This window comes from Manis javanica, chromosome 5 (genome assembly GCF_040802235.1).
Source record: "Manis javanica isolate MJ-LG chromosome 5, MJ_LKY, whole genome shotgun sequence".
Lineage (NCBI taxonomy): Eukaryota > Metazoa > Chordata > Mammalia > Pholidota > Manidae > Manis > Manis javanica.
Genome location: NC_133160.1, coordinates 72405573 through 72428870, shown reverse-complemented (window position 1 = coordinate 72428870; position 23298 = coordinate 72405573). Strand labels below are relative to the sequence as shown.

Genomic DNA, 23298 nt, shown 5'->3' with positions numbered 1-23298 from the left:
TGATCTACAGTAAGAGGAGAGAAAGAGAAGACAGGAGATGGAGGTTGAATCTCAACTCTGCCTATAACATATAAACCTAGGAAAGACACGTGAATTCTTAAACTGCAATACTCCTACCTGAAATTTTAATTCCAACTTACCTCTTTTTAGAAGGGTATTGTTGTACTCTTGTCCACATCTGGAATTCCTCTTATATCCTCCTGATGCTGTGCCATCTTCACTCTCTCAGGATCCACAGTAAGCAGTGAGCCATGTGCCCTTTCCTGAGTCGGAGTGATCAGAGGTGAGACCTGTAACTCAGAAAGCTATGGAATAATTTTTCCCATATAAAGCTAACCGGCTCAACTCACATACTTAAGTCTAATAATATCCTAATCAACTCAATTTGCCTGCCCCTATTTCATATTTTATAGTCAGAGCAGAAAGGATACAACTCAATATTCTAAATATCATAATTTGAGTCTGGGAACAATACCAACTGTGGCTTTCAAATCCAGCTGAAGGTGAAACTGGAGATGACACCAAATTTATGCAGCAGCTGAAATAGCACAAGAAATGAGTAACACTTGAGAAGAGCAGGTAAGGCTTTACAAAAGTGTCAGAGCACTTGACACTGCTTTCTCTTGTTTTATAAAGTTCTGGGGAGAGCTGGGTATTTTATTTGCCAGGTGAAAGATGAGCTGCAAACAATTATTTACTTATGTGGTGAACCTGGTTACCAAAAAGTAAGGTCTGGAGAGGAATTCCTGCATTTCAAAAATAAAACCAGACTGAAGACAATCAATAATAGTGATTGGTTCATTTCCACAATCTTTAGTTTTTCAGAATTTGTAATTACTATATGTAATAGTCCATAAAAGACTTGTCAATTTGCCAATTAAATTTCAGAATCAATTAAATGTGGCATCACTCCCTATCTCTATATTTTTATGTTCCTACTTAGCATAGGAACTATAGTCTGCTTCAATTTCATAAAAGCTAATTTCAGACCCTCTTTTGTGCATCAAAGACAATTTTAGCTCTCCAGGTGCCTATACATATTTTAGAAAGAAAAAAATAAATTGTTAAAATAAATCAAAAAGGGTCAATGAATTTCCCTTTTTATGGCTTTATCAAATATTAAAGAATGAACAGAGGATATATTGTTTCAAGAACTAAATCCCAGAAATGGTGGTGTACTCGTCCACATACTTGCATCCATGGTCTCCAAACCCCTGGGATACTCAAGGAATCCCTTTTGTTTGAAGTTGTGCATGAGCAGCTACCTTGGGTCAGTAAAAACTACACAAAGGAGGGTCTTGGATTATGTCTACGATGTCAGGCTTTTGTCAGACTTACATATCGGTGATAATGAATTTTGTATGTTAGGTGTAAAGAAGTACTTGTCTGTGAGTACACACTCCAAGACAAGCCCAGCCAGCCATCCAAACGGAGGCCCGGTGAAGTTGTGTGAAAGGCAGGGCAAACTCGTCATCACAAACCAAAGAGCACACAGAATGTCAGACACGATAGAAGATGGAAAATCTTACCATAGTTTGTTTATTAGAAACACATCTAAAGATTACATATACACCCAGAGTAGTTTTCAGTAAAATGAGGGGAAAAATATGCCAGTCAAACATGTAAATGTCAGACAAAATTAACTTTAAGGAAAAGAGCATTATTTGATGTTCTCCAAGAAGACAAAACTCAAAAATGATGTAAGGGGTTGATTCAAGTGTCTGGTGTGAGCTGGGATTCTTTTCATATTTATATTATTTTTCAGAAGCCAGTGGATTTTTTGGTACTTTCTAAATGTAGTTAATTCATAGTAAGTCTACAGTTGTCAGAAACAGTGACATTTAATATGAGCTCCTTTACATTAATTTAGATGATCAAGTTTCAGTGGTCCAATTTCCATTATGTAAATATCATCAACATTACTTAAAAGTTTCAGATCAATTTCCTCCTGCTATGCAATATGCCAAGGTGTCAAGGACCCAAGGAATTAAAACTTGTTTTAATTACCGAAATGCTTGTAGGATTTGCAAGTTAAAAATGCCATAAAATATTTAGGTAGCCTATCTTGTAACAAATATAAACATTTCTCTTACAGTACCATGTTAAGCATTTTTTTTAAAGGTGAAAATAAATTTAGATACTGGATAAGCAGCACCATTTCAGTGTAAGACAGCTGTTGCATTCTGCACTTTTCACAGGCCTTAGGAAATCTAGAATATTATGACATGGCCCAACTGAAGGGGCCAGAGTTAATTTTTTATTCTGTCATACAGCAAATTAACAGCCTAGGGTGATAACATAGTTTGAGCCCAAGGTTGTCAAACCTATGGAAGTCAGCTCTGAAGAACAAGTATCTCAGCCAATTCTGAGACATCAAAGTTCAACAAATGCATCATTTCTAAATCCACTACTTGAAGATTCATGATGATGCTGATAATGATATTTTTCTATCAGGGAAACCTCACAAGAATGGGGCAACACCAAGATGATGAAACTCTACTTAAAAAAAAAAGGAATACTATAACCTTAGCTGTAACTTTATCACTTTCAAATTATATTTGAGAACATCAGGATACTGTCGCTTGGAGATGCTCCTCTAGATCGGATTTCTTTCATTCTCTGTGACGTTCCTTTTCACATGTTGTTTATGTCTGACCAAGAATGAGAAGAGGTGTAAGGAAGGTGTTCTCTCTTATTGCCCTGACACCAACTTGGCTTAACTTTTGAGATGTTCCCAATAAAGAAGTGCTTAGAAGTGAACTATAGAAGCTTGAAGCCCGGGAGTAATGTCAATTATTATATTTTCTTCTTTCATTAAAAACAGCTTTAAAAACATTCATTTGTATTTTACTATAGAACTGTAAGTAGCACAATTACAATGGGAACACCAACTGTGGCAGTGATTTTATATAGATTTATAATAAAACAAAAATGCAATTGAAGCTTCATTTTATTTACAAATGCTACATTGATATACACACAAATAATCCTCAATATTTGTGATAAAACCTTAGGGATTTGAGGAGGCAGAGGTGAAGGGGATAAAAAGGTACAGAGTTCCAATTATGAAATACATTATTCATGGAGATGAAAAGTACAGAATAGGAAATATGGTCAATAATTGTGTAGTATCTTTGTATGGGGACAGATGGTAACTACACTTACTGTGGTGAGCATTTTAACTGTCAAATCACTACGTTGTTCACCTGAAACCCACATAATATTCTGTATCAACTACACTTTAAAAAAGAGGCACACTTCCTTCTATCTACCCAGCTCCATATATTTACAACCGCAGGATTTTTCACAGGTAACATTTAGATTTGTGAAGGTAAAAATGAGTATCTCTAGTCCCTATTCTCTCTCTCAGCCTCTCATCCAGCTTTGGGAGGGATGAGCAGCACACAAAGTCTACTATACAAACTAAGGCTATAAGACCTGTGGCCCATGTTCACATTCATAAGATGAGCTGGCTGCAACAGGTCAGAAGAGTTTTGAGCAAAGTAATATACCTGCACATATAAGCATTACATAAAAGTGATCCTCTGCAGACACACATATATACAATATAGAACTATGTTTCTTAAATGTAGCATTTTAACTATAGTGTGTAGCCCCAAAATCAACCACCAGTTAGTAATACTTTTATGAACTGTTGATCATGATTAATGAATAATCTTCCATGTAGTCAACAACAAAAGAGGAGGAAGAAAGGAACATAGTATCAGCCAGTGATTGTCAAACCAGAAGGATATCTTGAATGTTAATATCCAAAGATAGTAATTACAAAAGTGTATCTGAACTTACCTGTATTACTGAATACCTATTCAAATTACTTAGCCCTGACTTCATGGGCACCTGACAGTTTGGCCTTTTCCCAAGAAAGCACTTGAATCACAATCTTTTATAGCAGGAAAGAAGAGAAAGACTTCAGAAGGGGCACCTGTACTCCACCTTGTCTATAAGACTTTTCACCTATGACTGTTTATATTCTCAATTTCCCAATCGAAACATGGAAAAATAAATTCTCATCTTTTTTGTTACTGCTAAGTGACTTAAAAGTTGCAGTACTCAAATACAAATACATCTGAAAAGCTCATAAATGATCACCTTTGGGTAAAAGGTGACAGTATGCAAATAGTTGTGTAAGGACCTGTTTGGGGTTCAGTGCTTTGAAGAGACCCAGCACTTCTCCCTCATCAATTTCCTTGGCAGGACGGCAACAACATGGGTGTGAGGGCGACCTCCCCAGCAGCCCTGGAAATTGTGTCACTGAAATTATGAAAAATTGGTCTTTGGCTTCTTTTCGACTTTCACATTCACCACGTAATTGGGATATGAAGAATCCCATACAAAGAAGGCAGCACCCAGAGGAATGAACAGACGTGTTTGAATAACACACACTACCACATTTTACAGCTGTCCTTTTATATTCAAATCATAGTAAGCGCAGTGTCATGTTAAATTGAAAACACTTCAGATCTAAAAATATACTGTTGAAACAAATGACATATTGAGAAACAAGGCCAAAGTCTATTTTTTAAAACATAGTCTATAATTTCAGATACAAAATACTCTATATAACCATACTTGTTATCTTCTAAATTATAATCTGGGATTTATACTTTTTAAAGTTATCACTTCTGAGTTTCAAATTTAGTATTTTATAGTTTATATATCAATATTGAATCTTTATGTTTCTTTTTAAAACTGAAACTGAGCATAAATACAATTCTAAAATGAGATTCCTGACGATAAGGAACCATATCTTCTGACAACCTTTCTTCTTAAATCACTATAATAGAATAACTTCCTTAAAATTATACTTGCTCTCTTTTGAGTGGACTGCAAATAGAGAAGTTCAAGATTTGGGCTTCATGAATTATCTTCTCATTTTTGGATTCCTCCAGGCTATTCTGACACTACTACTACATTTTATCCTATTGTCTCCCAAAACAAGCTGCTCATTATATGTTGCTCTTAAGTATATTATTGAAATGTAACCTAGAGGAAGAAATTAAGCTTCTTGCCTTAATTTCCCTCAAGCATCAGTGATATTTTCAAACATAACAATTGCCAGGCTTTGTATTTTTTTATTCTGGATTCCTAATTATATAGGATGACTGAGGGTAAATCAAAACTGTTTCACAATCACCTACTGCCAAGACTCTGGCAAATGTCTTTTGCGAAACAGAAAGTGAATGCTCTGAGGAATCTATTATACCTGCAGGAACAAGTTCTGTGTACTTTTAGGGAATGAGAAGCTAAAGAGCTAGGTTTATCATAACTAATATTTAACGGTACTGCTGTACTGCCTTTCCATTAGTCAGCAAATATTGAAAACCTATTCTGCTTCAATTTTTAGATATATACATTTGTAGATTGTTAATTTCTAAGGGTAACTGGTATAAACTCAGGAGGATCATCTTGGTAAATATTTAAGTGTCATGGTTGTTTTTATATAGATCTTATGAAAGTATTCCAGATCATGAATATCTGCATCTAAATGAGGAGAGGAAATAATGTCTCCTAAGAACTGTCTAAAATGAGCAATATTGCAATAGACATTTTAGTTCTTAAATACCTCTTTATCAAATAGCAAGTTTTATCCAGTTATAATACTTGAGACTTTGAAAACTCTTGTCTTTATCCTTACCTGCAGTAAAATATCTTGTATATCTTAATTTCTTTCTGGCTATATTAGTAATGACAGGGTACAATAATCAGCATGTGCACATGTGCACCCACAGACACACAGACACACACACCCTCACACACACACAAAGCTAACAATAAAAAGGCCTAACAGGGAGTATGTTAACCTTCATTACAGAGAAATGGCCAAGAAGGAGAGCCATGAATCCTTTTTCCATTTTTATAAAACAGAGCACAAGTAGCATTTTGCAAGGCGATAAAGTTATTTTTTTCCCATTTGTACCATTCCTTAGTAAAAGTAGGGTTTTTTGTTTTTTTGTTTTTGCATATGCAACTATGGACTCTGAAGGTAGGCAAATAAGAGTTATGAGACCAGTGAATTACTTTGGATACTCTGCTGTGCTAAGCAGGTGAGGGAAATCTGGGTTTCATATTAGGAGCCTTTCTGAGTGGTTCAATTCCTTTACAGCTACCATTAGCTGTCAGGTTCGCCGTGGATATTGTCCATGTGCACTTTGAGGTAGTCATTTCTAGTAAACTTCTTATGGCAAAGCTGGCATTCTGCCAGTGGACGATTGGGATTATGAGTCATCTTGTGTCGGATCAGCATTTTCTTCAGGCTAAATGCCAAGTCACAAACCTAGAAAAGACCCAAAGATACCAATCATATTATAGTGAAAAACCTGAAGATACACCAATTTATCATTTATAAAATATACATTGTGCAAATTCCTATTATCAAGTATGTAGCAATAGGCATTAAGAACAAAAAACTGATCTTGAAATAAATGAAATTTAACACCCAAACTAATGGATAAAGAAAATCAATTCTAGTTCTCGATAGTTGTTTGCATTTAATGTGTGTCCTCTGCAACCCCAAAGTCCTCCCTTCCCCAAGTATTAAACACCTCTAGAGATATAACTCCCTGGAAACAGTATATTTTTCCTCATATTGAGCATATTGACAATTTCATGTTAAACCTCTTAAACAAAATGCCTTATGGTCTAGAGGTCATGTCTTTAAATGGCACAAGACACTGTGTCTCACCAGTGATCCCTTTAATTTAGTATCATTTGTGAAGTACAAGACTAACACTGCTTTAGCATCCTGAGTGGAATTTTATTACCTACTATTGCAATTCCTTATTTCTTATACATATTTCATTTAACTAAGGAATCTAACATGTTTACTCCATATAAACTCTCTCACATCACCAGCTGGCTCAACAGAAATTAAACAGCCCAATAATTATAAATAGTAAATAAATACAGAAGATGTAAGGCATAATCATTAAAGTCATAAAAGGGTGGAAATCTCTACATAGCAAATTTGCATTCCAAGTTTGGTATTATTCACAAAAATTCCAATTACAAGAAATTCTTCAAAAAGCACATATGTTATGAAATAAAGCATATGTAAAGTGAAAATACCATGAAAAAAATGAACATAATGAGAGAATGGCTTGTAAAAATACTGGAAGAAAGCTAGAGTTCTGAATGAGATGAAGATTCTGAAAATAGTAAAGCGGCTAAAAAATTGGCTCTCTCTCTTCAAGGAGGAAGGAGGATTTTTACATTCATAGCAAGGCATAGGCCCCCAATTTGTAAAGGAAAGGGAATCATACAATAATTACGTACTTTGAATTATAGATAAGTAGCAGCATAGGATGCTATAAAGAAAATAAGCTTTAGAGTCTGCTGGGGATTGAATGTTTGTCCCCTTCTCCAAATTCAAAAGTTAAAGCTCCAATTCTCAATGTGATGTTATTTAGAGATGGAACCTTTGGGAAATTATTAGGTTAGGTGAGGTCATGAGGGCAGAACTCCCGCTATGGGATTAATGACCTTATAAAAATAGGAAGAGACACAGATCTCTCTGCAGGCACACAGCAAGGAAGGCCACATGAGGGCATGTGCAGGAAGAGAGCCCTCATCCAAAATTCAACGACTGGTACCCTGATCTCAGATCTGTGAAGGTAGGAATCTTTCTGTTTTCTTCATTCATATAACCTAAGGAGTAAGACATGTCTATGCAGAGTAAGCACTCAATAAGTACTTGTTTATTTAACTAAACTAGGTTTGAATTCTGATTCTATCACTTACTAGTAAGGAAGTTTAAATTGACAAACTATATGCCTTTTAACTTCAGTTCCCTCACCTGTAAAATGACCATATGTTACTTCATAGGATTATTACAAAGATTAGATGAGGTAATCTATGTAAATGGATGCTATATTGCAAACATACAATAAATGTTAGTGTCTATTTTATTCTCTTTCATATTATCTGGCAAGAAGAATCATTCTCAGATTGGGAAGAAGAAACATGTTACTAAGAAGAAGCCAATAGCTGCCACAGGTGGAATTCAAAGAGAACACAGCTATTCTAAAGAGTAGCAGTCCCTTGTACTATATAGGTGATTCTGCAAGGGAATAGGATAATTTTCCAGAACAAATACAATGCATCCAAACAATCTGAGGAAAGGACATTTTTCTTTGGAAATAACTTTGTCAACATAAGTTATATTTAAAATTATAACTAAAAACAGACTATATACCTTCAAAGCCACTGAAAGCAAAGCCAAGTCCATGTCAAAATCAGGAAATAAAAAGGAAAAAGCATAAGATACGATAATAGACTACATAATATGAGTTGTAATAATTGATATAGAGCATTAAGTACCCTTATTAAAGGACAAGGCTGAAATTAGAGTAAAAAGAAAAATGCAAACACATGCTATTCTCAGGAAATACATTTAAAATAATACACACACCTAAACATAATTTAAAAATGAGGATCAGAATGTGCAAAAAGTGTACAAAATGATGCTAGGGGAGTACAACTGGTCCTGAGCAAGCCCTTTTCAAAAGCACCTTGGATAGACAGAATTAGTATAAGTACTAGTATATTTACCAGCCTTAGAAAAACTAGGAGTAACACCTGTACGAATATATCCTTGTCAAAGATGTTATATACAAGATGTTCATCAAAGAATTACTTACAAAAAAGGAAGTATTACAAATGACTTACTTGCCTAGTCAAAGTTAATGAGTATATTCATTTTGATATTACTAGATGAGGAAATACTTATCAGCTGTTAATATAGATCACACTTCAAAAAATATTTAAAGGCAGGGAAAATGTAAAGGGAAGAAAACAGAATAAGGAGATTAATGTACAGTTTAGTCTACAATATTGAAATAAATATTGTAACTGCATCTATATTAGTAAGTGTAAGAGGGAAATGTTAATAGTTTAACATTAATATTAGTTGATATAAGTTGGGAAATTTGGGACCATTTTATTTCTGTCTTCATTCCCTTCTGTATGTCCTAATTTTTCTAGAGTAAAAAAGTAAACTTTTATCAATTAGAAAGCAAATATTTTGAAATGAAAAACTACAATTGGCTGAGTGAAAGTTTCATATCCTCACCTTCTATTCATGCCTCAAGCCCATTCCCATCAGACTTTGGCCAAACCACTCTGACACTGCTAAATCTAGTGAAGACTCTCGAGTCCTCTTTTAACATGAACTCTCAGGATTATCTGACATACCTGACCACTTTCTCCCGCCCGTCCTTTAGTTTTCACAATGACCTACTCTCCTTGATTTCCTTCTACTTTTCTGGCCAGTTTCTTCTCTGTTATCCTGTATAGGCTCCTCCTCCATCCTGACTTAAAGTTTGAATTTTACTGTCTGTTCCTTAGCCTACTTCCCCATTCATTAGCTATTTTCTATGATCTTAATCATATCCAAGCTTTTTGCTACCATTTACATGGAGATCACTTGCAAATATCTATCTCTAATTCAGTGCTCTTTCTGATCTTCACAGTGGAGTATCCAACTTCCCACTAGTACTTCAAACCTACTATGTCTAAACTGAACTAAGAATCTTTTCCCCAAATATAATTCTCAAAAAATTGGTTCTGCCATCTATCTGACACTTGCTGGGAATCTGGCTGTCAATATTCACTCAATGTCTCTCTCATGCCCACCTCATCTAATCAATTACTTCTTCCTTGCACACATTTCTTGAAGACATCCAACTGTCTCCATCTCCATCTCTACGACCTATGTAAAAATCACTATCTGCCTAGATCAGGGCTTCCCTGTCACAAAAATGTTTAGGCATACACCTATTATTGGTATTTTTAAATAAAATATTCCAGATGTAGTAGTGTATCTACATAACACATTATTAAAGATAGATATAATTTTAAGACATGAAAAATATTAAATAATATTTTTGGGTTAATAATTATGACTTTATATTTTCATTAGGCAACATTTTAAGATATGATATATACCTAGTGTCAGAGTAATCTTTAGCAAAAGTATAGGCAAACATGAATTTCAAATGTTTTCTTGATAATTTCAATTTTTTGGCTTACCTCTTTCCAGATATGATGGTATCATTCTTTTTATCTCAAACTGTTGCTGACTAGTAGTACTAACATTGCTGTTTTCTTTTTGTTATCTTGTGTTTGTATTATTATGATTTTTAATCCATGGTTTCTGTACCGGACTCTTTTAAGCCACTTGTAAATAATTACTTTATTTCAAAACAGATAACAGAATCCATATCTCCACTTAACTGCAATACATAAACTACAATCGTAACAATGCACTGAAAATGAGTGACCTGGGACTGTCAGTCACCTGCATCACCAGGGAATTGCCATTCTTCTTTCAGATTATGTTTGGTACTACACATCACAGGAGACAAGCTGACAGTAGCCAAGTAAGGGACCTAAGTCAAGCCCTCTATTCAATGATAACAAATTTTAATTTTGTTCTAATTTCCAAAATAAACAATGAGCAGGAATCAAAGTTGCAATCTTCCCTTCTCTTTTTCCAATGGAAATTTTGCATCTCTTTTGGGATATGCAGCTCTTCACACTGGAAACTAAAGCCTGGACAACTGCAATAGTCTCCTTCAGTGAATTTCCCCTCCCTACAGGAAATGCTTGGAATTACGGAGGTGCTTAACTGTCCTGTAGAATGGAAGCTGCTACTTGCATTTTGTACAGGGGCAGAGATGCCAATGCCTTATAATATGTGGGGCATCTCACACAATGTCAAAAGGGCCTAGTTGATAAATATCATCTGAATTTGTCTGTATTTGTCTTTATTCCCTTCCATGCTCCACCCAGGTGCTAGAAGGATCTTCTAAAAATACAAATGTCATTCAGTTACCTAAAATTATTTATGGATCTTTTCTGTTTTAGTGTAACTCACCGGGCTCTAGCCAAACGAATCAGCTTCGCTTGTAGGCTCTTGAAGACGCCATGGATTTCCTGCCTCAGTATTTTTTCACTTCTCTTTATCAAGCTTCCTCTTACTCATTCTTCAGGGAAGCCTATATGATCTGTTTGCCAGGAGAAGCTCTGTTAAATGCTCTCATTATGGTCTTCAATTCCTTTACAATATCTACCTCAAGTGTAATTAATTGTGTAATTTTTTTAAATATGTGTGTCCTTACTAGTCTAAAGAACATGAGAGCAAGAGTAGTCATTCCATAAATGTTTGCTGAATTAAAGAAAGAAAGAAAGGTAGGTAGGTAGATTAGAGAGAGAAAATCCCTGTGAGTGATGTTAAGTATCCCAAAGGCTGGGGACTAATTCTGGAGAAATCAAAGAAGGTATCTACAGAGATTATTTTCAAGTAAAAGAAACTAAATTGTTTTTATGAGTATAAATTAACATTTGTGATCATAAATAAGATAAAATTAAAATTAATCCTCCATTTTGTATTTCCCTGCTCCTTTCATAAGCCCTATGTAGAAATGAACAATGGATGCCAAGTTCTCAAACGGCTTCCCACTAAAATTAGATTGAAAATATATTCCTAAACGTGGCTCAAAGACCACCAATTTGTTGTCCAACTTTACCTTGCACCCCTCTCTTTCTCTCTCACTATACTCAAGTTCCATCTGTCTTCTTACTTCCCTTAATAAGACCTCATGCTCTTTCCCACCAACTGGCCTGGACTTGTGCTGTTCCCTGAACCTGGAATGTTTCTTCTCCATGGTTGACTCCTCATCTTCACAAGATTTAGAGTTAGTTCTCAGAGAATACTTTCCTAACTATTCTTCTATAGCCTCCGCATATACACCCTCTTCACCATTCCCAGTCTTTACCATAAAATGCAATTAGGTATTTGTTCAGGTTTATTTTTTCAATGTCTGTATTTCACATGAACATGATTTCTATCAGGGGACATGGCATTTTGTTTACTCTTTTATTTCAGTGTCTGCCATAGGAACTAGGCTTAAGGGCTAACTCAGCAATTTCCAAACATCAGCTTGTTCACTTTTCACAACCACCCTTTTAGGTAGATAACAGTATTATTATTATTTATTATTACAGCAGGAAACTGACACACACACTTCTGAGTCTCAAGCAGGTTACCCAAGATCACAGAACTCTAGCAAGTGGTTTTCAGGACTTAAACCCAGGCAGTCTGGGTTCAGAGTCTATAATACCCCCCAAGGGTCAACTAAAGGTTCTTACTTCAAACAGAGATGTGTGAGCTGACTGCATTTTTTCCATTTGCCTGGTTGACACCATTCTTAAGAAATAAAAAATCTCTTTGAAAAAATAAAGGACGTTCTCAGACAGCTCAGCTCATCAGTGTGTTGTGAGGGATATAAAGTGCAAGTCCCTTTACATGGTCACTATGGGAAATCACAGCAGCAGCCAGCTGGAGAAATGGAAAGGAAGTTGAGCAAGATGCTGAGGTTATTGATAATGGCTCTGAATTAAGGAGCCTAGAATCTCCACATAGGAGATGGGATGGGAACACTCCAACAAATTAGATAAACCAGATGAAATGGACAAATTTCTAAAAGCACACAAATTACCAAAACTGACTCAAGAAGAAGTAGAAAAATTCAAGTGACCTGTGACAAGTAACCAGACTGAATCAAATTAAGAAATCTAACAAAGAAAAGTTCAGAACCAGATGGTTTCACTACCAAACATTTAAAGAAGAATTAAACTAATGCTCTCAAACTCTACCCCCCAAAAAAGAGGAGGGAATACTTTCTAACTTTCTGTGAGGCCAGCATTACCTTGATACTGAAGCCAGACAAAGATATTATAAGAAAACTGCAGACGAATAGCCTTTATGAATACAGATGCAAAAATCTTCAAACCAAAACCAAACCAAACCAAAAGAAAACCCTAACAAGCAGAATCCAAAAGCATATTAAAAGCATTATAAGGTATGAAAAAGTGACATCTATCCCAGGACTGCAGTGGTAGGTAACACAAGAATACACAATTGATAAACACACTAATAGAACAACAAACAAACAAACAAAACAGTAAAAAAAAAAAAGATAGTTTCAACTCATGCAGAGAGGTATTTGACAAAACCCAACCTGACAAACACCCTGACTTGATAAAAATACTCAGAAAACTAGGATAGAAGGGAACTTTTTCAACATAATAAAGGGCATTTATGAAAACTCAAAGCTACCATTGTATGATGAAAGACTGAAAAATAATGCAAAAGAATGGACTCTTACCTCACACCATATATAAAAAATTGACTCAAAGTGGATTAAAGACCTAGTAAGAGCTAAAACTCTTATTAGGGAACTAGTAAGACTCTTAGAGAAAAAAAGCCATAATGGTAGTAAATCTTCATGACCTTCAATTTGGCAATGGATTCTTAGATATTACACCAAAAGCATCATGAGAAAAAGAGAAAGAAGAGAACAGATAAATTAGACTTTATAACATTGAAAAGTTTTGACTATCAAACAACATTATCAAGAAAGTGAAAAGAGAACCTACAAAATTAAAGAAAAGACTTGCATATCATAAATCTGATAAGGGTCTAGTATCCAGAATATACAAAGAACTCTTATATTCAACAATAACAAGACAAACAATAATATTGAACAGACATTTCTCTAAAGAAGATACATAAATGGCTGGCAAACAAGTACAGGGTAAGATGCCCAACATCATTAATCCTTTGTGAAATGCAAATCAAAACCACAATGAGATTCCACTTCATATACACTAAGATGACTATAACTTTTAAAAATGAAAAAGAACAAGTGTTGACAATGATGCAGAGAAATGGGAATTCTTGTGCATTGCTGGTGGGAATACAAAATGCTGCAGTTACTATGAAAAGCAGTATGGCAGTTTCTCCGAAAGTCAAAAACAGAATCACCATATGACACAGCAATTCCATTCTTAGGTAAATATCCCCAGAAATTGAACAGGTACTCTATTTATATACACATGTTCTTCACAGCACTATCGATTGATAGCCAAAAGCTAGAAACAACCCAAATGCTCATCAGTGGATAAATGTATAAATAAGCAGTGGTATATAATATACAATGGACTATCGCTCAGCCATAAAAAGAAATGATGTGCTGATATATGCTACAATATAGATGAACCTTGAAAACATTATGTTAAGTGAAAGAAGGCCATCACAAAAGGTCATATTTTATATGATTAATTTATATGAAATACCTAGAATAGGTAAATCCATAGAAATAGAAGAAGATTGGGGTTTCCAGAGTCTGGAAAAAATGGGGAATAACTGTCTAATGGGTATGGAATTTTATTTTGGGGCAATGAAGTGTTTTGGAACCAGATGGAGATAATGGTTGTACTATACTGTCAATGTACAAAAGGTCACTGAATAGATCACTTTAAAATGGTTAATTTTATGTTGTATTACTTTTACCTCAATTTTAAAAAAAACACCATGGTAGGGTGGAGTACACAAACATTGGAGATGAGATGAATAAGAACAGTGCAGGTCCAGGCTATGTACCACTAGTGGGAATGGAAACTGAGAGGAAGTAATGGATTAGAGAGCTATTTAGGGAGAGAGATTAGAAGTGGGCTGAGAAAGAATGGCTTCTATCTGGAATGAGTAGTTAAGGGATAAGATTTTGGAAAAGACACACCTTGTACTCTACTGAGCAGACTGAATCAGGGAAGCTTCAGAGGCAATAACTTGGATACCTACTCAGTAGATCAGTCTGGGCTGCAGTTAAGGATCAGAGAATTTGGAACATATGATAGAAGTAGATAGAAAAAAATCATGCTTATAATATTATAGTTGTTAAAAATAACATCATTGTCCAGCTTATCCAAGGAAGTAGTCAACAAAAATATTCAGTCTAAATAAAAGTCAGGTAGAGAACAATGGTAGGAAGATGACCACTACAACACAGTTAATACTTAATTTCAGGTATTTATGTAGTTGTACAATTAAATAATCTAAATAGGTTTTCCCTTAAGAAAATGCTTTCAATAAAAGCATCAATGAATTAAACCAATTGAAATTATTAAGCTGGGGCTGTACCTTCAGTTCAGGACAGAGCTCTGTATGTGTACATTTCTTTCTCTACAAGTAGTTCTTTCCTTAAAAAAGTTGACTGTTGATAAAGGTATTTTTATGAGTAGGCCCACTGGGAGTACATTATTGCCTTAACCTCTCCACCAGTTTCATGAAAGGACAAAGAAAACATCTTGTGTTTGTGAGTTTCCTCTCATGTGGACTGCTCCCCCCACATGTCATCCGTTGGGATATGCCAGTGGGAGGTACTTGAGTTTCCCTCAGCATTTAAAGAGAATTCTGTACCGTGCAACTTCACACATTACAACTTTAATGTTTCTTCTTACACTGAGCTACATTAATACTCTTTTGGCTTTTCTCATGTCAGAATTAAGCATCCAAGTGTTTTTCCTAACATCTGCATCAATTTTCTGTCAATTGTCCATCTTACACAGGAGAATGGTGACACTGTTCATCGAAAAACCATTTTTCCTAAAGTAATCAATGCTTTGATTAATTTACTGACAATGGTAGTATTTTTTCTTTCATAAATAATGTAAACTATGATGATAATTTCATTTCAATTCAAATATCATAAGGAGAAAATCTAAACAATTAACAGTAGTGTTAAACAAATTGATGCATATTTTAGAAATTCATTGTTTGACTCTAACAAAGTAAATAATATCTATGACCAGTTAATCTCTGGTTTAACTGTCATTAACCTGTCAAAGATGGGCAGACACATGAAAGCTACCTAAGATTATCTGCATTTATACCCTGGAAGAACAACTGAATTGCATTAAAACAGGGTGCAAGCATGTCTTAAGGCAAATCAGAGTTTATTTACTGCCAGTAAACCAGGATGAATAAAATTACTACGATGTAGTTATATGGATTATGCAATCAAAAGGTACAAACAGACCAAGACATTAATAGGCACAACCAGCACTTCAAAACACAACATACTCATACCTACACACACAGACACACAGATGTGCATGCATGCTCAAACATACTTACACACCTATCTCCTGTTTTTGCAGGGCACTAGGGAAAGAAAAAAGAAGCCAAACTCACATCACACTGAAAAGGCTTTTCTCCCGTGTGTGTCCTCCTGTGCTCATCCAGGCCTCGCTTCTGGCTGAAGGCCTTGCTGCACTCAGAGCACTTGTATGGCTTCTCCTAGAGTCAGTGAAAAGAGATCATCATGAATGTGAGTGACTGCAGAGCCCTTCTTATTAAGGTGTCTGTGGGTGTGTATATTATCTAGTTCTGCAGGGTGTGGCAGCAAATTCACACCGGTGCCCTAAATTATTTTAAATTTTCAGAGGAAACAGCAGTATGCAACATCTATGGGACAGTTTGAAAACTACTGACTCAAGGTAATTCCCAGTTCCAACACTAGATTGCACTACATTTCCTTCCATGAAGTCGTATCTTTGCAAAGCTGAATTCTGAATGATTTCTGTGATCTAACTATTTAATGAACTGAACTTTTAGGCTCTCTTTTGGTCTCAGGGTGCCAAAAAGTTTACTGAGAGACTATGGGCATCACGGACCAAGAAAGTTTGGGACTTCTGATTTAGGTGGTGCAAACTGTTTCCCATCTGGGAATGAGAACTTCAGAACCAAATTTTCAACAGATTTTGGGGGTAAATTTAGAAAGCTGAAGCTCAACTGTGATTTAAGTGTTTTCATTTCTTCTATCCTATCTTTTTTCCTAAGTAGGATGTGCTTTTATAAAATCTAAATTATTTTTTAAATGAGGGTTCTTTTACTGTTGGTCACAGACTCTTAAGGAAAAGAAGTATTTCCAATGGAAAAGAAAAAAAATTTGCATATTCCTTAACCATCTTTGATACCAGGAACTTATATCACCAACTTTTTAGATTGGGATGAATTGCAAAGTAATTAACATTGGTCCATTGTTCATTAAAAATTACTTAATAGTGCATCAATAAAAAGATTTGTTTAAAGCAAACTTGCAATCAGATATTCTTTCAAATATACAAAAATATTGTTATAAAAGCTTTTTTGGATTTAGATAGCATTTATATATATATATATATATATATGCTTTTAATTTCATGTTATGCAGACAAGTTCTACTTATATTTGCTTAGTATTTTAAAGAATATTATATAAATTTTCAGACCTACAAAATGGTATGTAAATAACCAAGCAGACATATGTGTGCCCACGAGTTCACTTAAGATATCAAACATCACCAGCAAAGGGGTCCCTCTCAGTGCACCCACCACACCTTAATGGCAGCACCCTCCCATCTCCTCAGAGGTGACCGCCACCCTGGATATGGTGCTTGGCATGCCCTTGCCTTTCTCTGTATTTTTACTGAACAGGTATGGATGGATCGCTAAGGAAGACATAGTATTACTTTGCCTTTTAAAATGATGCAAATAGCATCATACTGTATGAATTCTTTGTGAGTTCTTTTGAAACTTATTTTTGCTCAACATTATCTTTGGGAGCGTCTAGTTACCCACTTTCATTTTGTGGACACATGTTGCTCCTACTCATTCATTTTTAATGCTATATAGTATTACATTCAATGGCTATACCACAATTTGCCTATATACATCCTCCAATGATGAATAGCTTAGTTTTTCCAGTTTTTCACTCTTACAAGTAATGCTCCTCTGAATATTCTTACATATGTACATGAACACAGATGAGTGTAATTCCCTGTATGTGCATCTAGAAGTGGGATTGCACCTTTTCTAGGAACGGCCAAATCGTTCTACAAGTGAAGAAACCATTTTATACTCCAATATATCCAGTGTATTTTTGTAATTTTATCACTGTATTTTACAAATTTTGAGACTCACATTAAGTACATTTTGAGTGTATATAAGTTTAAAAATATTATATTCCTATAATGTTATGGAAAATGGGAAAACTAGTGTTATGTTAAATAGGACCTTTTATCATTTCAAAGTGACCTTTATCTGTAATAATCTTTTTTATCTTAAAATTAACTTTTTAATTTTAATTTACTATTATATAAAATATTAATTTATTAATTTAAAAAATTAGTCTTTGCTTAGGGTTAGGGCAATTGAGAAGATGGTCACAGGGTACAAATTTTTAGTTAGAGGTTGAATAAATGTTGGAGATCTAGTGCATGCCATTGCGATTACAGTCATCAATACTGTGGTATACAGTATTCAGAGTTGCTAAGAGATTAGATCTTAAATGTTCGCACAATAAGAAAAAGAAATTGTGATATGATGGTGGTATCAGCTACACTATGGTGGTAATCATATTGCAATATATCAGTGTAGCAAATCAACACTTTGCACACCACAAGTTTACCCAATATTATATGTCAATTATATCACAGTTTTTTAAAAAGAGGCAACAAATAAAATAAATTTAATTACTGTTTGCTGGTATGGCCATCTTTTTACTTTCAGTTTCTAACCTTAGGTATGAAAAGCATCTCTTGGAAAGAGCATACAACTGGGTTTTTTAAATTCAAACTTAGAAATTTATGTAACATTTTTAAAGACAGTAAGTTTTTATTAGTGATACTAATGTTTATCACCATTTACCAATTTATTATACTAGAATACAATTATCACATTAAATATGTAATGTAATTAGTATCACCTTTTAATTAATATTTATTAATAATACATTCAAATATATTTCTAAAATTTGATTTTGACATTGCTTTTAGCTTGCTTGTTTTATGTTTTCCCCCATGTTTTCTTGTATGTTTTTATCATTTTCCCTTCTGTATTATAGAAGTTATGAACTCTATTTTATCCTTTCAGTGGTTACCCTTAAATTTTTTTACCACGTACATTTAACAAAATCCAAAGTATATCTATACATTTTTCCTCCTCCCATGTCCTATAGAATGTTCCTGTCTTACATGTTATATATAGCAGTATTTTATTTGCACCTTGAATTTTAATGCTAAATATGGAATCACTATTATTTTATATAATCAGTGTTTTAGCTTTACACATGATTAACAATTCCTTTACTTTTCCTGCTTTCTTACATATTTGGCCTTCCAAGGATCTATTGGGGGTAAATTCTGTTTTTATTTGATTGAAAATGTCTTTGTCTATTTGTTATTGAATGAAAATCTACAAATCCAATTAGATGTGTAATATATTCTATTTTTCATGTCTTTTAACCTCTTTACCATTTCCAACTTTGTATTGCAATGTATGTAGTTTCTTTAGAATCAGTTAATCCATTCTTTTCAGGTACAAATAACTTGATACTCATTTAAGTTTTTAATTTCCATTATCATATTTTTGATTTCTAGAAGTTTTTGTTCTTGTCAATTATGTTTAAATTTTTGATATAATCTTAATTTTTACTCATTTTGCTTATACCTACTTAAAATATTCTAGGCACTTAAATAATTTTCTTTCTCTGATAAATCATTATCTTAAGGTTTTTGGAAGTCTAGTTCTGCTATTTGTGGTTTCTCCTGTCTCCTACCCATGGCTCTTGTTTCCTTAGGTGTTTCTGGAATTTGGAATCATGAGCTCATGTTTGGTGGTCTTTAACTGTTAAAATCCTGTGACCCATAGGTTGAGGGTAGGTCCCTCCAGACAGCATTTGTGTTTGCTTCTGCCAGTGACTCTGGGATGCTATCAATCAAAAACAACTTAAAGTTTATTTCATGCTTTAGGATTTTCGGGTCAGGCAAGTATTTTAAGTCTGAACTCCAAACACACTTGAGGGAAGGACTGTGGCGACAAACTCTAGGGAGAATGCTTTCCCTGGCCAGCAGCTACCCAAGACAGTTAAATGTTCTGAACATCTGTTTGCCAAAGGTAGATTATTTCTAGTCCCAATTTCATTTTGAGTATAGCCTTTCTGGGGTTCTAGCATTACAGTGGGATGTGGCTCCATCTTGCTCTATCACCTGAGCCCAGAGCTTGTCTCCTCTTCCATCACCATTAAAAACCAAGTCTCGGTTCTAGGCATACTGGTAAACAGCCTGCAAAGTGCTGCAAACTTAACCTTATTACTTGGGAGGTCAGCTTCAGCTTTGTTTGTTACACCCTGGATTTACCGTTAGTCTTTTTACAAGTTCAGATATTTGCTATTTTTTAAATTTTATCCAGCATTGATAGGTATTTTATAGTGGGCCTCTTTGTCAGAAGGCACTGTATGCATCATTTCCAAGAAGTGAAAGATGTATTTTAAGTGACTGTTCACAATCAACAGAAAATAAATAATTGTATTTTCTTATAAGTCCAAGAAATATGAAGCTTACTGTTTTTTCCCTCTAGTCTGAATAAACACAATCTCTTTTCACACATTGTATTACCTTTGGCAGCTATTATTTCTTCGAGTATTGTCTAGCTTTTGAAAAACTTGAAAAGGAAATGCAGTTCTAAGTATTTAAATCAGAAATTTCTTTGAGTTGCTGGGAATGTTTATAGTTTTTATTCTATCTAAAAGGTTTTACTTAAATTGGTATTTTAAAAACATAACGGTATCACTATGACACATATGAAAAGGAAAAAAGGATTCTTTCTGCAATTTATCTGTAAAACCAGGCCTTGTGAAGACGTAAGAGGCACATCACTATGGCAGCTACCCATGACAGGCAAGTGCCTGGAAGAGAAGAACCTAAGGCAGGCCCAACTATCTGAATGGCATACTAGAGAGTCAGAGGAAGTTTCAAGGAAGAGAAAGAAGTGAAAAAGAAGGTCTGAGCCCCACTGATTAAGAATATCTCTCTCACTTATTCCTAAATTTCCTCTTAGAAGATACTGAGTAATATCCTAGAGACTGCCATATGGATACGTGGACAGATTGCAGCCAGTATATCCTGGTGGGACACAGCGACTTTGTAGTTATCACAAGAGCCTTTAAAACCTAAATGTGTAGTATGTGTTGGCTTGGATTGAATTTTTTAAGACATTAGTTAATGTCTTAAACACATACATATTCACCCACTCACATATTTTTCAAATATTTAGATACTGCTGGTGATTAACTCAATATACTTTTATGAATGTCACTGAAATTTTATTATACTATACCTTCATTTACCTATTTACCTATTTTCTCCTATAAAAGACACTGAAAGGTTCTTCTCTTCCAGGCACTTGTGCTTCTATGTGCGTGTTGGCAGGAAAGGGGGGGGGGTGAAATTTATGTCAGAAAGTTGTCTCCAATTCAAAAAGTTTGAGAATCACAGTTTGAAGAGGGACCCATTTGATTAATTCTGCATCTGCCTGGACTGTCTTCTCTACCAAGAGCTGTTTGAAGAGAGGGATTTCCTGGGGTCTTTGCCCCAGGATAAGTGCACAAAGGACTCCACCATCACTTCTATGTCCATCTAGAAAGAAAGGTTCTCTGTGCCCTTAGTCCATTCCGAAATATAAGAAGAAGAAGCTGGTTTCCCTTCAAGTGTCTGTCTGTCCCCTTCATCCCTAGATATTACACACAGAGTTTACACTTTAGCCAAAGGTATCACAAAGCGGGATATAATTTCTGGCAGATAGTGGTCACACAGCCTTACAGAGCTCCTTGGGTGGACCTTTAATGCCCACCCTTGAAGGGATTCCAGTGTACAGTGAATAGTACGAAAGCAAGTGTTACAGAATTCCTGCTCCAGTAAACAGTCTTTATAGCCAGAGGAGATAAGTCTCTCACCTCAAGTTTAGGAAAACCAAATGAACTGAAATGGGAGGAAGTAAATGCATTTTCTTTCTCAGAAGAAAAACCCTCATTTCACTTCCTTACTAATTTCTTCCCATACTCCTAAAAAGCCATGTGAAGGGAAGGACAAACAGAGTAGGGTACACACAAGAAGCTGAGTGGTACAGGTACACTATTACAAAGATACCTACCCCTGTTCCTGCCCCTTTCTCGGAAAATTGTGGAAATACCTTTGTTGCCTTTAGAGTATTCCTGAGTATATTTACTTCTAACTTCCCAGTCCAGAAGAATCTATGCCTGTGTGCAGGGGTACAAGAGAACTCAGTAGAGACTTTATTGCCTTCCCTTACCATAAGCTTTCCTGAGGATGACCGTGGCAAGGTAATAACATAGTGGTTGACACAGCAGGGGGCATGACAAAGAAAGCTTAGGAAGCCATAATGGGCTTTGAGTTCTTACTGTCAGGCTTGGCAGCAGAGCTGAGGCTGAGCTACCTACTACCTTCCCAAGCACACACTGAAAAGAATCTGCAGCTGCTATGGCTGGAATGTGTAAGCCAGTGTGGGTACCACCGGACTTCTGAAGGCCCCACTCCTCTTCCCCACAAAGAACTCATACACTGTCACCATTTTAACAAAAATCACATCCTAACTCCATTACTTTTCTTTCTCTCTCTCTCCTCTGGGACAAAATCTTTAATATGGCACATAATCTGATTCAATGAAGTACTATGGAAATTGCTTATAACTCAGTTTCAGAGTAAAATATGTACTATAAATTACACATTTTAACTCATTAGCTGGATTTAACTAGAGACAAAATGATTTGGCTCTTGATTAATTCTGTTTCTGAGTGATTACACAGTTTAACTGACAAATAGCTTGTCCTTTGTCATCATAACTGTGGAACCATTACTAAACAGAAGCAATCTATTTGTCAGTTAAACTGTGTAATCTATCAAGGCAGAATTAATCAGTAGTCTAATCAGTCTAGCTTTAATCAAACAGCATTTGGCAGAATTCATACAGAAGGTAGGATTAATAGAGTTCTATGCCCTGCACCTTGTGATGTAGCTAATAAAAAGTCATATTTTTGTGTTACTAATGCCCATCTATGTAAAAGAACCATAACTTCAAGTGTTACATTTTTTGCCAATATAAACTGCAATAATCTCAATCATTTGAGAAGGCTCTGTAGGAACAAAATTACACTTTTCATACATATTAGAGGGAGCTAAGGACTGAAGTTCTTTAAAATAGAGATTTATTACGGCTTACTCTTAGTTTTTTGTTAAGGATTGCCTGCCTGGAGGTAAGGAAGCATGTCCCCCACTACACAGACTACCAAAGACAGGACAGATCAGATACATTACACACAGTGATCTGTAATGGGAAGATTACCTACAGTTTTCATGTTACGCCATAATCAAATAGACACAGAAAATAAAACAAATGAGCTTTTTTTCTTACAGTCAGAGGTTAAGGTAAGCGGTGTCAGGAAGTTACAGAATGATGACTGATACATGTTCTTTCCTGACAGCAGCATAAAATTAAGAAAGGAAAATTAGTGAGCAATTAAGACTAAAGGTGGGCTGGTAAGCATGGTAATGACTGTCAGCCTGTGATACTGTGAGTATATATAAACAGAGTTTACCTAGG

General features: G+C 35.1%; 1 protein-coding gene across 1 annotated transcript in view; it reads right to left on the bottom strand.

Annotated features, from left to right (window-relative positions):
- Nucleotides 1-2932: 2932 nt before the first annotated feature.
- The window catches only part of PRDM5 (PR/SET domain 5), a 218960-nt gene continuing 198594 nt past the window's right edge, over nucleotides 2933-23298 (bottom strand). Inside the window, 2 exon segments of the mRNA XM_073237106.1 lie at nucleotides 2933-6295; nucleotides 16055-16159. Of these exon segments, the coding sequence (XP_073093207.1) occupies nucleotides 6131-6295; nucleotides 16055-16159 (270 nt within the window). The 3' untranslated portion in view covers nucleotides 2933-6130.